This window comes from Nerophis lumbriciformis, linkage group LG24 (assembly GCF_033978685.3).
Source record: "Nerophis lumbriciformis linkage group LG24, RoL_Nlum_v2.1, whole genome shotgun sequence".
NCBI classification, from domain to species: domain Eukaryota; kingdom Metazoa; phylum Chordata; class Actinopteri; order Syngnathiformes; family Syngnathidae; genus Nerophis; species Nerophis lumbriciformis.
Window position 1 is genome coordinate 36,492,783 of NC_084571.2, and position 13,956 is coordinate 36,506,738.

The window sequence follows — 13,956 nt, forward strand, 5'->3', positions numbered from 1 at the left end:
CGTTGGTTAGAAGGCGATCGCCGAATTCGTCCTCTCTTTCTCTCGTGTCGTTTTCGTCGGTTTCGCTTGCATACGGTTCAAACCGATATGGCTCAATAGCTTCAGTTTCTTCTTCAATTTCGTTTTCGCTACCTGCCTCCACACTACAACCATCCGTTTCAATACATTCGTAATCTGTTGAATCGCTTAAGCCGCTGAAATCCGAGTCTGAATCCGAGCTAATGTCGCTATAGCTTGCTGTTTTTTCCGCCATGTTTGTTTGTGTTGGCTTCACTATGTGACGTCACAGGAACATGGACGGGTGTTTATAACGATGGTTAAAATCAGGCACTTTGAAGCTTTTTTTAGGGATATTGCGTGATGGGTAAAATTTTGAAAAAAAACTCGAAAAATATAATAAGCCACTGGGAACTGATTTTTAATGGTTTTAACCATTCTGAAATTGTGATAATGTTCCCCTTTAAGCTTTTTTTGTACTGAAATAGTTTGCGTACTGCTTGGCTGGGTTGACCACCACTGGTTTTAACTTCTCGTGTCGGAATACAAGCAATTGTGTCTTCCCTAGAAGTGATTTTCTACAGAAAACAAACTCTCTGGAAAACTGCAGCCAGGAGAACTTTTTCTAAACTTAATTTGAGGTATGTCTTGGCTAATTTCAAACTGGAACACTTTTTGTGTCCATTTTAAAGTGCAGGAATAACTTCATTGTTACTTCGCCAAGGACGGTTTCCAAGCATTGGTTGAAGTTGGCTTTCAGTTATTGCTACAGTGCCACCTGTTGGTCTGGCATGCACTTGAAAGCTTGCAAATATGTGCCTTCTTGTAGACATGTTTGCTTTTTAGTGGGGGGAAGGGTTAGGGTTAGGGTTAGGGTTGTTACAATAGCATACATGTGCACATTCAAGTCACTGGCCTTACCAGGTTGGCAGGTGCATGAAAAGCCGTTGACCATGTCCCGACAGATGCCGTCATTTACACACGGGTTACTCTCACAGTCGTCGATGTCGTTCTCGCAGTAAGTCCCCATGTAGCCTGGAAGACAAGAGTTTGAGGACATATTTACATAAACATGTATTGGTGTACTTGTACCAATGGGAAATGGTTCTCTCGGGGGGACCTCACTGAAATCCTAACATGTTACTAAGTCTGTGGAGCATTGCCACGCCCTGGGTCAGCATCCCATTCACCAGATGCATGTTACAGGGTTGGTACGGGTGCTTAAAAACCCTTGAAAATGCTTGGATTTTAATGTTGTGTTTTCAAGGTTTGAAAAATGCTTGAATTTTGGGTGAAGTGCTTGGAAATGTTCATCATATTTCTCGGCAGTCTGATTCAATAAGCTAATTTATAAGACGGAAACAAATAAAATAAGTTTCCTTAAAAATGAAAGCTACACGCTTGATCTGTTGGCTTTGCACGAGCCCTTACATTAGGTTGTTGTCATGTATATACGGCTCAGTGTCGCCCCCAAGAGGACAGTGGTGCATCGGTCCATCATGCCGGGAGGTTATCGTTTTAATGAACATTGGATGGACATTTTTAGTCCATTATTGGACTTGTTTGTACTGTGCATACCTGCCAACTACTCCGGTTTTCCCGTAATTAGTACGGTTTTCATCAACCTATTCCGGGTTACGGTTGCAGTGATAAAAAATACGTTTTTTCATTAATTAAATTTTTTTTATTTTTTTTAAGTTTTATTCACGAAATCGCGTAACAACAATGACAATCGACACTGCTTCCCGTAACTTCCTATCGAGCCATTCCGAATGCCATGCGCGAGGCTATTTATAGCACCGCTGCCAAGCACGAGGCCATTGTTTCCAAACCAGCGAACGATCATGGAATCAGCCGGAGAAAAATCGCATACGAGTCTTAAACCGAAAAGAAAACTGCAGTCATTCCGTGAAGAATATTCAAAAGCCTATCCGGGAATAATTATCCGTTCCAAAAAAGGTGAAAACTACGCGAATTGCACCTTGTGCAGACAAGATTTTTTGATCGGACACAGAGGAATTAGCGATGTAAAAGACCACGTTGGGACAAAAAAACACAAGTCTAATGCCGTTGCTAGCGATACAAGTGGAAAACTTTCAACGTTTTTCGTCGCCCAAACAGATTCTTTGGATGTGATAAATGCCGAAGTTTTATTTACGGAGGCAATAATTGAGCAAACAAAAAGGTAATGACACCAATGTTATCTATTGGAATTGTTTAGTACTGTTATACTGTTAAAAGTGTTTATACTATTTATGCTTTCAAGTCCAAGTTGAAGAAATCTTGTTAAATGTTGACAGCATAACTACCAAAATACAGAAGTATGTCCTTAATATTTTTGCAGTGCTATTTCTGTTGAAAAGTTCAAATGATTACATTAGAGATGTGATGTGCCACTTTTCAAGTGTCTGATGGCTTAAATTCATTTTCATTAATTTTTCATATTTTGAATTCTTTTGAAAGGCTTACAAAAAAACTACATTTGAATTGTAATTCCATGCTATTGACAGGACTATTAATTTTAATGAAGTTAGCTTACCATGTTTACAGTATGATAATTGTGATAGAAATGTGAATTTTAGGCACAGAATATTTTTTACAATTGAACAAGGCAGTAGATTATACAAGCTTGGACAGAAAGTTAATAATGACACCAATTTTTTTTTTTTAATGGAATTGTTTAGTACTGTTTTACCATTTGTTTACTGTAAAAAGTGTTTATACTGTTTATACTTTCAATTAACAAATTGAAGTCTTGTGAAAGGTTGACAGTATAACTGGCATTAACTGTCAAAATAATTTCAAACTATTGAAGTTAGCTTACAGAATAAACATGTCAATCGCTGTAATATTTTTGTTTTGAAAAGTCACTGTGACTGATAGAAAAGTGATGGTTTTAGCAACATTTTAACCTGTCTGAATGCTAATAATTATTTTGCGTCAGGGGCGAAGGAACCCCCCACCAGGACTTTGTCCTGGACCTACCGGGGCCTGCGGCCCCTGGACCCTGGCTACTAGGTTTTTCTGATTTCAAAAGTTGGCAGGTATGGTCATGTAATGTATAATTTGTAACCTTTTTCACAACTTAGAGCTGAGTTAACATGAATGATTTTGTACTTTTTACACAACATGGTTGTATGCATTTCTTGCTGTATTATTTTCGTTGTCTACTTAACTTGTCTGGCTACCTCAGTGAAAGCACAAAAAGTTAACTTTTGTTAAAAGTTGTCTTTTTGTTCATTTGTTGTCACAGTTATAAGGCTAGATGTGCTTAATGACAGGTGACTGAGGTGTTGTGAAACAAACTAAATATTTTCCTTTTATTTATTATCCTTATATTAATGTGGAACAGTTTTGTTAATAAATGAGGGGGCGTGTATTTATATCACGTTATGCAGTTTACGAGCACAAATACGGTGTGAATCAATCCGTGCTGTTCCATGTCATTGAGTGCTGGAAGTAAGAAAAAGAACAAGAAATGTGGAAAAACAACACAAATGGAGACACGTTTGCCAACACAAATGACATTGAATAGTCACACTGCTTCATTTTCTATGCCCCATTCAGTTCATGATAACTGCTGCTTCAATGTTAGGCTTAGGTTTTTAGCAGATTTTCCCTATTTTTCCCATTTGCATTTGGTGACCTCAAACAACAAGGCTATGGATTGATTCACACCGGTTTTCCTTTTGAAGGGTACTAGGAAAAACTGGAAAATTGATCTTGAAAACACCGATGACTTTGAATAGTCACACTGCTTCATTTTCTATGCCCCATTCAGTTAATAATAACTGCTGGTTCAATGTTAGGCTTAGATTTTTAGCAGATTTTCCCTATTTTTCCTATTTGCATTTGGTGACCTCAAACAACAAGGCTATGGATTGATTCACACCGGTTTTTGCCTTTTGAAGGGTCCTGGAAAAACTGGAAAATTGATCTTGAAAATACCAATGACATTGAATAGTCACACTGCTTCATTTTCTATGCCCCATTCAGTTCATGATAACTGCTGCTTCAATGTTAGGCTTAGGTTTTTAGCAGATTTTCCCTATTTTTCCCATTTGCATTTGGTGACCTCAAACAACAAGGCTATGGATTGATTCACACCGGTTTTCCTTTTGAAGGGTACTAGGAAAAACTGGAAAATTGATCATGAAAACACCAATGACTTTGAATAGTCACACTGCTTCATTTTCTATGCCCCATTCAGTTAATAATAACTGCTGGTTCAATGTTAGGCTTAGGTTTTTAGCAGATTTTCCCTATTTTTCCTACTTGCATTTGGTGACCTCAAACAACAAGGCTATGGATTGATTCACACCGGTTTTCCTTTTGAAGGGTACTAGGAAAAACTGGAAAATTGATCTTGAAAACACCAATGACTTTGAATAGTCACACTGCTTCATTTTCTATGCCCCATTCGGTTAATAATAACTGCTGGTTCAATGTTAGGCTTACGCCTTTATCAGATTTTCCCTATTTTTCCTACAGACGGCATTTGGTGACCTCAAACAACAAGGCTATGGATTGATTCACACCGGTTTTCCTTTTGAAGGGTACTAGGAAAAACTGGAAAATTGACCTTGAAAGTCCTTAAAAAGTGCTTGAATTTGGCCATGGAAAAGTTCAAAGTTAAAGTACCAATGATTGTCACACACACACACTAGGTATGGCGAAATTATTCTCTGCATCTGACCCATCACCCTTGATCACCCCCTGGGAGGTGAGAGGAGCAGTGGGCAGCATTTTTGGTGATTTAACCCCCAATTCCAACCCTTGATGCTGAGAGCCAAGCAGGGAGGTAATGGCTCCCATTTTTATAGTCTTTGGTACGACTCCGCCGGGGTTTGAACTCACAACCTACCGATCTCAGGGCGGACACTCTAACCACTAGGCCACTGAGTAGGTTATTATTAGTTTTGCAGGACACAACTGGACCTGTTCATCACTCTACTGCGCAGTGCATGCGCTACCTTTCACTCTGTGTACGAACCCTGATGTTCTACATTCTGTTTGCAAACTATGGTGAAGCCGAGTGTGGAGCGGAGCGCTGCCCATGGGGGGCGGCTAGCGTGGAATCCCAAATCGGCGGCTGCGCATGTGCTTTGCCAGGCTGGCGGATGATGATGATGATGATGATGAGGAGGAGGCGGTGGGCGAAGAGGAAGGGCCTGTCTCTGGAAATCAAAAAAAGGGGGGACGACGCAGGGGGGGAGAGGCTCTGGGAAAAGGCCTCCTTTCCCTCTCTGTGTATGAGGGTGCAAAGTGGAGCATAGAGGGGCCCTATTGTTCCGCTCCATTCCCACCACTCGACAACTCATTACTATTCACAGCACACCGCTCCCCCTAACTGCTCGCCCTCTCACATCCACTCCTATAGAGCTCACTCCCAACTCTAATTTGTATAGTTCTCAAAACCCTGGGATGCATGTAGGACCGTGCGTGAGAGTTTCACTGTGTTTTTGTCACAGAAAGTCCAACCATCACTTTTGTCCACACTAATACCCTGTCTGGCTGTACAGTGCCCCACAACGGCAATGGGATTCCATTACATAATAGCCCACTCTAAATAATTCCCCCTTAGCTGAAAGGTCTTGATACCTGGCATGCAAATGCAGGTGAACTCTCCGATGCGGTCCAGGCAAGTGGCATCGTTCTGGCAAGGCATGGAGAGGCATTCATTGATGTCGATCTCACAACGTGGGCCCGCGTACCCCCGGCCGCACTGACACTGGAAGGAGCCCTCGGTGTTCACGCACTTCCCGAAGTGCTCACATGGGTTCGCACCTGCAGGATCAGAGAGGAATGAGTTGGTGATAAATGAACATTGTCGCAATATGTTGACAAAGAACAAGCGGCAGACATACCAATGGAGCATTCGTCCATGTCCTGGTTACAAGCACCTCCCACAAAGCCGGCGGGACAGGTGCAGATGGCACGGCCGTTAAGGGGGTTGGTATCGCACACGGCCCCCTCGTTGCAAGGATTGCTCACACATGCGTCCTCGAGGTGGCACAGCAAACCTTATGGAAAGAGAAAGATTTTCCTTAATACATTGTTTAGGGGTTGGGATAGACCATGAGTCTGCCGTAAATCTTAATTCTTCATCTGTCCAAGACATTTAGGACAATTCTTTGACAGTTTGGGGAGTGCTCAAGTTCCGCAGTGCACGAATCCAGCTCTGCAACAGCTTTGAACTTAAACCCATAATGTAATGAACTGGCTAAAATGTTCAAATAGTTGTATAAAACCTTTTCAGAATTTCACATACTATAGGTGTAATTGCTTGGGTTTACGTGACGTCCTGTCCGGCTCACGTCCGGCTCATTGGATATGCGTGGTGGTCAAGCCGGCGTCTGTTCCCGCTGGGTACTTAATGCCATTTAGCCTTTCTCGAAATGCCAATGCTTGTGTTGTTTTTAAGTGTACAAATTGTTCAAATCGCGAAAAGGATAAACATTTCTTCGGAGTTCCTCGAGAGGTAATCTGGAAGGGCGGAAGTGAGCAAGATTTTTACCAAAAACAACGAGAAAAGGGGCACACACTCCAGATCAAGGGAGCAGAGTCGAAGAACGCGCGAGTTTGCAGTGATCACTGGTATTATCTGGATATTATTCGTATTTTATCTTGTTTCGGAGATCCCAAAACACCTTTTTGCTACGAGTGTTATCTAACGCACCAACTTGGCGAGTCTAAATAAAATAAAGCAAATGTGCGCAAACCCTAAAAGAGTTAAGCTTTTACCAAAGGCGGCAATCATAAATGAAGCATTCAAGCACATACACAACGTTGAGATCTGTAGTTATATTTTGATAGAGATGAGGAAAACTCCACGTACTCGTAAACAATGCGTGGTTATGCGAAGTTAAATCATGAAATGCAACCTTACCTGAGCTAAAATGTTGCATGATTTATCCGGGAGAGTCTTGATACCAATTTCCTTGACCCAGGCACACACAAAGAAGTTGCAAACCTCCTTGCTTTTCCAAGTATTGATCTGTTTAGTCGTGTAGAAAGGCGTCTGGAGCACAATAGTTCGATATGTCTGAAAACGCGACCGACGTTTAATCCTTTATCACTCAACAAATCAGGCATCTATTCCACTGGATAGTTTGGTTTTTCACTTGTATCTGCTTTTTGCAGGAAGATTTAAGCCTATTTTGTTCTCAGATAGTTTGTGCGCTACTTGCTGCACAACAACCATCTTGGCTTGGTTGACCACCACTGTTTTTTACCTACGGGAATAAGTCATGTGACAGAATACAAGCAATACCCAGGTGTCCCAATATATAAAGGCCTCAAAGGTATGCTTCCACTAAGAAAAACCATGCATGCAGGTTCTTAAGACCGCTCACTTACCCGTCTTGCCGACAGGACACTCGCAAAAGAAGGAAGCAACTCGGTCATGGCAGGTGGCGCCGTTGAAGCACACGGCTATGGCGCAGTCGTCGATGTTCTCGCTGCAGTCGTCGCCTGTCCAGCCATTAACGCAGACGCACGTGTGGCCCCCGATGGTGTTGAAGCAAGTCCCCCCGTTGTGGCAGGCGTTTGGTTGCATTAGACACTCGTTGACATCCTCAGCGCAGTATTGCCCTGGTGAGGTGCTGGCATGTTAGTCGACTCATTCATAAGTGAAACCTACTTTAAACATGATGTGTCGTACCTGTCCATTCAGGTGGACACTGGCAGTTGTATGTGTTGACTCCATCCACACAAATCCCTCCATTCATACACTTGTGGCCAGGACAGTCATCCACATTATTCTCACAGTTGTGTCCCTGAAAACCTGAGACGGATGCAAAGAAACGGGTTATGAGAAACAAACGCATAAAACGCTCATAACCTCATGGCACGTTTCCCACAGTAGTAGTGGTGTGAGGCAGTAAAAAGGTTGAGAGGGTGTCTTGACTGTTTACATCCTCTCTTGATGGTTCCCACGCGACGCCGGCATCAGCCACGATGGCTCGTTCAGAGGTTTTTGCGCTCCCCGCGGTGTTTGCTTGTTTTATAATCTTTTAGTTTCAATGACTTCCTTTCTGGCAAGAGATATTTCCTGCCGGCTCCCTAGTGGCAAGCCAGAAGGGTCCATTAAGTGAATTCCTCCTGTTGCGAGTATAGTGGAGCAGAGCGCGTCGGCAGGAGTAAGGGAGGGCAGCCTCCTCCAACTTCTCCCACCATCCCATTTCTCATCGGGGGGATATTAATAGCAGACAGGAAGTTGACCTGTGACGGAGGAGAAAATCCCAGCATCGGAGCTGTGAACTACGTCATCAGCCTGGGAAGAATCAGTTCAGCTCTGGGAAAACAGTGGGCTTGCATTATGTGATAGTGATGGTTTGCATGTGTGCAGGGGCATGTTTCTCCCACTAGGGACAGTTCATTTGGTCTGACACATTATTGTTTAGTGTTTCCCCAGAGCGTCAGCTACGCAAATAGCGTGATATTCTAGCAAAACACATTCCTACTTTTAACCTTCAAGCCCTCAATCCTTTGGAATTCATAATATGTATAAACTTGAGTGCCGATACCCGAACTACAAACTCGCTCCAACCGACATGTAATGTTAGTGCATACAATTGCAAAGGCTACCGAAAAAGTTGTAAAAATCCTACAGATTAACACTAGAGGAAAACGTCTCATTTGATGAGTTTTATTGTACCTGGCAGGCAGGCACATTCATAGGAATGGTCACTGGTCTGGCGACAAGTCCCTCCGTTGAGGCACTGGGAGGGGGCGCAGGGCAGCGTGGACACTTCGCACGTCCGCCCGCTGTACCCAGGTGCACACTGGCAGCGGAAGGACCCGTGCGTGTTGATGCAGAGGCCGCTGTTGAGGCACACACCGGGCTTGCGGCACTCGTCCACGTCGCTGCGGCAGTTCTTTCCCTGGAAGCCAGGTGGGCAGGAGCAGTTGTAGTGGTTATTCCAGTTGGCACAGCGGGCGCCGTTTGCACAGGGACTGGTGGCACAGGCGTCAATGAGCAAACAGTCTTGGCCTGTAATTAAAGGTGTGTTCAGCTGAGGACTCAAGACTCTCCAAGAGCTGATCTTTCTGGTGTATTCTGATTGGTCTACCTCTGAAGCCTCTCTGGCACACACAGCTGTACTGTGGGATACTGTTGACCACTTGGCTCTTACAAGCGGCCCCATTAAGGCAAGGTGATCGATGGCAAGGATCCTGGTGTCGACAGAGTGGACCGATGAATCCAGGACGACATCTGGACAAAACAATTCACACATAGGAGTCAAAACAGGTAACTTAGATATTTGTGATGCAAAGAAGAAAACTTTTGGATCAGGCAATTCCCATCATGTTCATTAATATACCACATCTGGCACTCCAGATCCCGGATAACTCCTTCTTGACTCATACTGTGGTGCGACCTAGGCGCCTACGCCCTGAAATTATTCCGTATTAGCGGCGGTTCCTTCAAAAGTACAGTGTGGTTTGTGGAGTGAGCGATGCACTCGCATATGAAGCCAGGCCATATCCTGATTTACCAAACACACAATTTGCATCCGCTCCAGCTGGAGAGACCCATTTTCTGTGTGTCAGCGAACATTCCTCCGCTGTTGCAGCGTTTTCCGCAGGTCAGCTGTAAAGAAACCGGAGCACACCCAACAACGACTGCCAGGAAGCCAGGCGATTCCACCCAAATACTGACACAAGAAATATGGAGACTACACTCGCTCTTGTAGAGCAAATAGAAAAAGGCATCTGTGGTTTTTGGAAGTGACACCTTGGCCTCCTCCAAGTGACATTAGTTGCTTTGTCTTTTACCTAAACATTGAAACAGGAGTATCTGATTGCTCTCTGAGGATTGATTGGAGTTCAGACAAGGTTTGAGCAAACTGAGGTTAGTTTGAGTTAGGAACTTGACACCCACAGTGGAGCCTCTGGCTGGAACAAGCCCCCTCTTCAAACAGGCTGTTTGATGCTGATGACAGAGCCGTGAGAGCTGGGTTCTTTTCTTTCACTGGATAATAACCCCTGGGCATCATCCACAATGGGTTTTCCTCTGTTCTATTTTGTACAAGCATTATTTCACTCCATTGTTGTGCCCTGTGCCTTCTCTATAAAACAAACTGGTTGGGAGCAAGCCAGCCTTTCGGGAATATGTTTTTGATGTTTTGTTTTCATTGAAGCGTTACAAGAACAATAGCTTAAAGAGAAGCCACAGGCCTTGGCACAAAGGAGTGTACAGGTGTATCCACGAGAAAGCGACAGAGAAAAGTGCAGTAAAATAGTTATAGTTGCATCCATTCATTCATCCCTAAAGCCTATCCCAGATGACTTAGGGTGATTATTAGACTCGACACTCGAAATTGATAGGTATCAGTCAAAGGGAGATTATGAAGAGGAATTCAATTACATGAACCGCTACATTACCAAAGGCCCCATACAATTAATTAGAAGTTGATTAGTGGCTCGGAGAATGGAAGCGAACGCTGGCTCAGCTCTTACAGCTTCTATCTTTGAACAACCCCCACTGATCCCCCTACCAAAAAAACGCCAGCTTGGCTTTCCCTCCCTCCCCTCACGCGCACACAGGTCAAATGTCAGAGGTCCCCCGTCTGATTGTGATGATAATGTCACTCAGGCTGCAGGGCGAGGGGTGGGGCCACTCTGCAGGAGAGAATGCAACTGGTGGAGTGGAGGTGGTTAAGGAGAAGGGGGGGGGGGCCGGTCTGGTCCAGAGGGAATGCCATGTCATATTTCCTGTAATCCCTTGTCCCTGCCCTGAAAACACAGCTTTCACTCTGAAATGCTGGATCCTCGTTGCCCGGGCAACGGCGCAGACGAAAGAGCAAGACTGACACTCAACCGATCATCCACCCTCCCACTTCTTGGTACCCATGGCAATTTGTCATGGCTTGGCTGGGTTTATTTAGAGGCAAATTAACTATGTCTGGAATCTTGGGGGTCGGAATGAAAATGAAAGAACTTGCAGAGGGCCTTGATAAGTGACGGCAAAAATATCAAACGTGCAAAGTTTTGGTCCGGTCAAAGTTGGATTAAGAGTTGTCGCTTAACAGTGCCATTATTAATATAAAAAAATCCAACTATAAAAATCAGCAGTTATTCAAGCTGAAAATGTTTTTCCTCTTGCTCAAATTGCATTGGAGCGTCGTAGCCCAAACAAGCATTCTTTAGACTCGTCCAGACTCACGGCCAACGTTCTTTTCTCATAACACACAACTGATATCAGCTCACGCAATTTGGTGGTTGTACATTGGACTGTCTGTCTCCTTATCAGACTCTTTTGGATTCCACCACTTCTCAAACACAAGGCCAGAATGTATGTCCTAGCTTTCCCCCCCCCCCCCTACATGGATATTAGGGGCAGGTGCAGGCTGCTGTTGTGCACCGGGGGGCCCCGGGTGCCGACTTCTGACCCCTGAGCAAGAGGACGCCAGATGATGATGACGAAAGGAGGAAGGAGGTCTTTTGAGTGGTGTGGCGCAAGCAAAGACGGTCATAGTGGCTAATCTCCCCCGTGTCAAAACATGAGGGATTTTGCCAGCTGCAACCACCCGACCCTGTGCATCTGTCTACATCTGTCACTGTGCTACTACTGTCTAGTGCTCTCTGAGACAAAATAACCCCTGCCTCGCTAATGGGACTGGGGCCAACACACATACACAAACCACTTCACACCACTGAAGAGACATCCTGTAAAAAACAAAAACAAAATAAACCACATGCACACATTCAAAGGCACCACTGCAACAAACGCATGCAAACGAGAACCGCATGCCTTAACACAATGAGGAGAAACTTACAACCAGGGTGGTAGCATGAACCCACAAAAGTTGACATCCAACCAGGGGATTGCAGAGGAAAAAAGAAGGAAGAATTTCATTTAATATGTTATCTCAGTGGCATGGACATTTTGATGTATGTGAGCGCCGTCACGTATGGAACCCGATGCAGCTTTTCCTGCTCTCCGGCTCATTGAAGCATAGGTAACCTGAGCTCCGGACCCCTCCCGTACAATAGCCAGAGGTCAGAGGGTGACTCACCTGTGAACAAAGACTCTGTAATCTCTGACACGGTTCATACTCGCAGTCAAGCTCCACAAAGCAACACGCCGAGAGGAGGCATCCTATCTGTGAGAAAACTGCAACAATGGAGCTTGGGCTTAAACATCTGTGATTGTAACAGTTGTGAGGGATCTAAAAATGTAATCTATATTTCAACAACACATGGGCATGAACAGAGACTATTCTTCTACAAGAGTCCGTAGTGACACAGCACTGCCAACACGAGCCCATAAACACCCCCACTTCTTCCTCCAGCAGCTCTGCTTCTCCACATCTTTGCTCTCCCTTTCTAAGCAAAGACCCACATTGCAGGGTAGGGGGGTTGTGGAGTGTTTTGTGGCCCCCAAATAAAAGAGCCAAAGTAGTCAGAACTCCTTTGTATGAACAGGTTGGCAGAAGGAGGGAGAGACGGGGGAGCAGTGACCCAAACAGCTAGTCTTTCAGGTCTGGGCTTCCATGGACCAACAGGCCTAGGCTGTCGCCTGGCAACAGTATCCCATGGTGAGTGGGGAACCTTGGTGGGGGTGCGGGGGTTTGGGAACGAGGGTTTAGTGAGGACAGTTTGAGTACTTCGAAGGAAGCTCAGGGCCGCTTGAAAAATGAGTAAAATTCATCTTGTAGGCCTCACGTCAAGAAGCTACATTGTGCTCTGACTTGGAAGGACTCCTGCTGCAAGGTGTCCAACACAACAAATATACGCTCTACCCTTGACAAATTGGCCCCAATCGCTGATAGATTCTCCGAGGCTGCTCCCTGGCAGCAAAAACCACATGACACACATCCCCAAGGCCGAGGTCTTTCAGAGTATTCTTCATCAGACACGACCACAAACCCAGCCAACCTAAGCTGAACCAGATTTGTGCAAAACTTTGAAATACAATTCCTAAAGAACTCATTTCATGATGAAAGACAAAAGCGCCGTCTCCAGAATTTCCTCGGAAACGTCACATTAAGAGCAACGTGACGATACTAAAGCTATCGTGACTTCTGAGGGCCCTTTCTCGCTGTTTGACTGAAATCAACCATACGCAACATTAGATCCAGAAACCACAGTGAAGACATCCTAACAGAAAGAGCAGGACAAGGCGCTAGCAAGGAATCCAAGTTCCGTATGTTCCGCACTATAAGGCGCACCTAAAAACCACAAATTTTCTCAAAAGCTGACAGTGCGCCTTATAACCCGGTGCGCTTTATATATGGATAAATATTAAGATTCATTTTCATAAAGTTTCGGTCTCGCAACTTCGGTAAACAGCCGCCATCTTTTTTCCCGGTAGAACAGGAAGCGCTTCTTCTTCTACGCAAGCAACCGCCAAGGTAAGCACCCGCCCCCATAGAACAGGAAGCGCTTCTTCTTCTACTGTAAGCAACCACCCGCCCGCGTAGAAGAAGAAGAAGCGCGCGAATATTACGTTTCATTTCCTTTGTGTGTTTACATCTGTAAAGACCACAAAATGGCTCCTACTAAGCGACAGGTATCCGGTTCATGAAAAGACGCAATCTCTCCATCCGCACACGGATTACTATTTCACAGCAACTGATATTCCTGTGAACCGCACTGTGGATACAACGGGAGCACGTACGGTGAATATTCGCACCACAGGGAATGAGAAGTCATCCTTCACTGTGGTTCTAGCTTGCCATGCTAATGGCCAGAAACTTCCACCCATGGTGATATTCAAAAGGAAGACCTTGCCAAAAGAGACCTTTCCAGCCGGCGTCATCATAAAAGCTAACTCGAAGGGATGGATGAAGAAAAGATGAGCGAGTGGTTAAGGTAAGTTTAAGTTTACGCGAAGAGGCCGGGTGGCTTTTTTCACGCAGCTCTGTCCATGTTGATATACGACTCCATGCGCGCCCACATCACGCTGGTTTTAATATATTATTAAAGTTTGACTGAAGGGGCTTCACGGTG

The 13,956-nt window shown here is 44.7% G+C and overlaps 1 protein-coding gene across 1 annotated transcript in view; it reads right to left on the minus strand.

The window, feature by feature from the left end:
* Positions 1-13,956, minus strand: part of notch3 (notch receptor 3) — a 79,748-nt gene that overhangs the window by 36,837 nt on the left and 28,955 nt on the right. Inside the window, exons 3-9 of the mRNA XM_061982053.2 lie at positions 9,072-9,214; positions 8,657-8,992; positions 7,661-7,783; positions 7,357-7,590; positions 5,865-6,020; positions 5,599-5,784; positions 919-1,032 (exon numbers count right to left, since the gene is read on the minus strand). Coding sequence (XP_061838037.2) covers positions 919-1,032; positions 5,599-5,784; positions 5,865-6,020; positions 7,357-7,590; positions 7,661-7,783; positions 8,657-8,992; positions 9,072-9,214 — 1,292 coding nt within the window. The remainder of the gene's footprint in view (positions 1-918; positions 1,033-5,598; positions 5,785-5,864; positions 6,021-7,356; positions 7,591-7,660; positions 7,784-8,656; positions 8,993-9,071; positions 9,215-13,956) is intronic.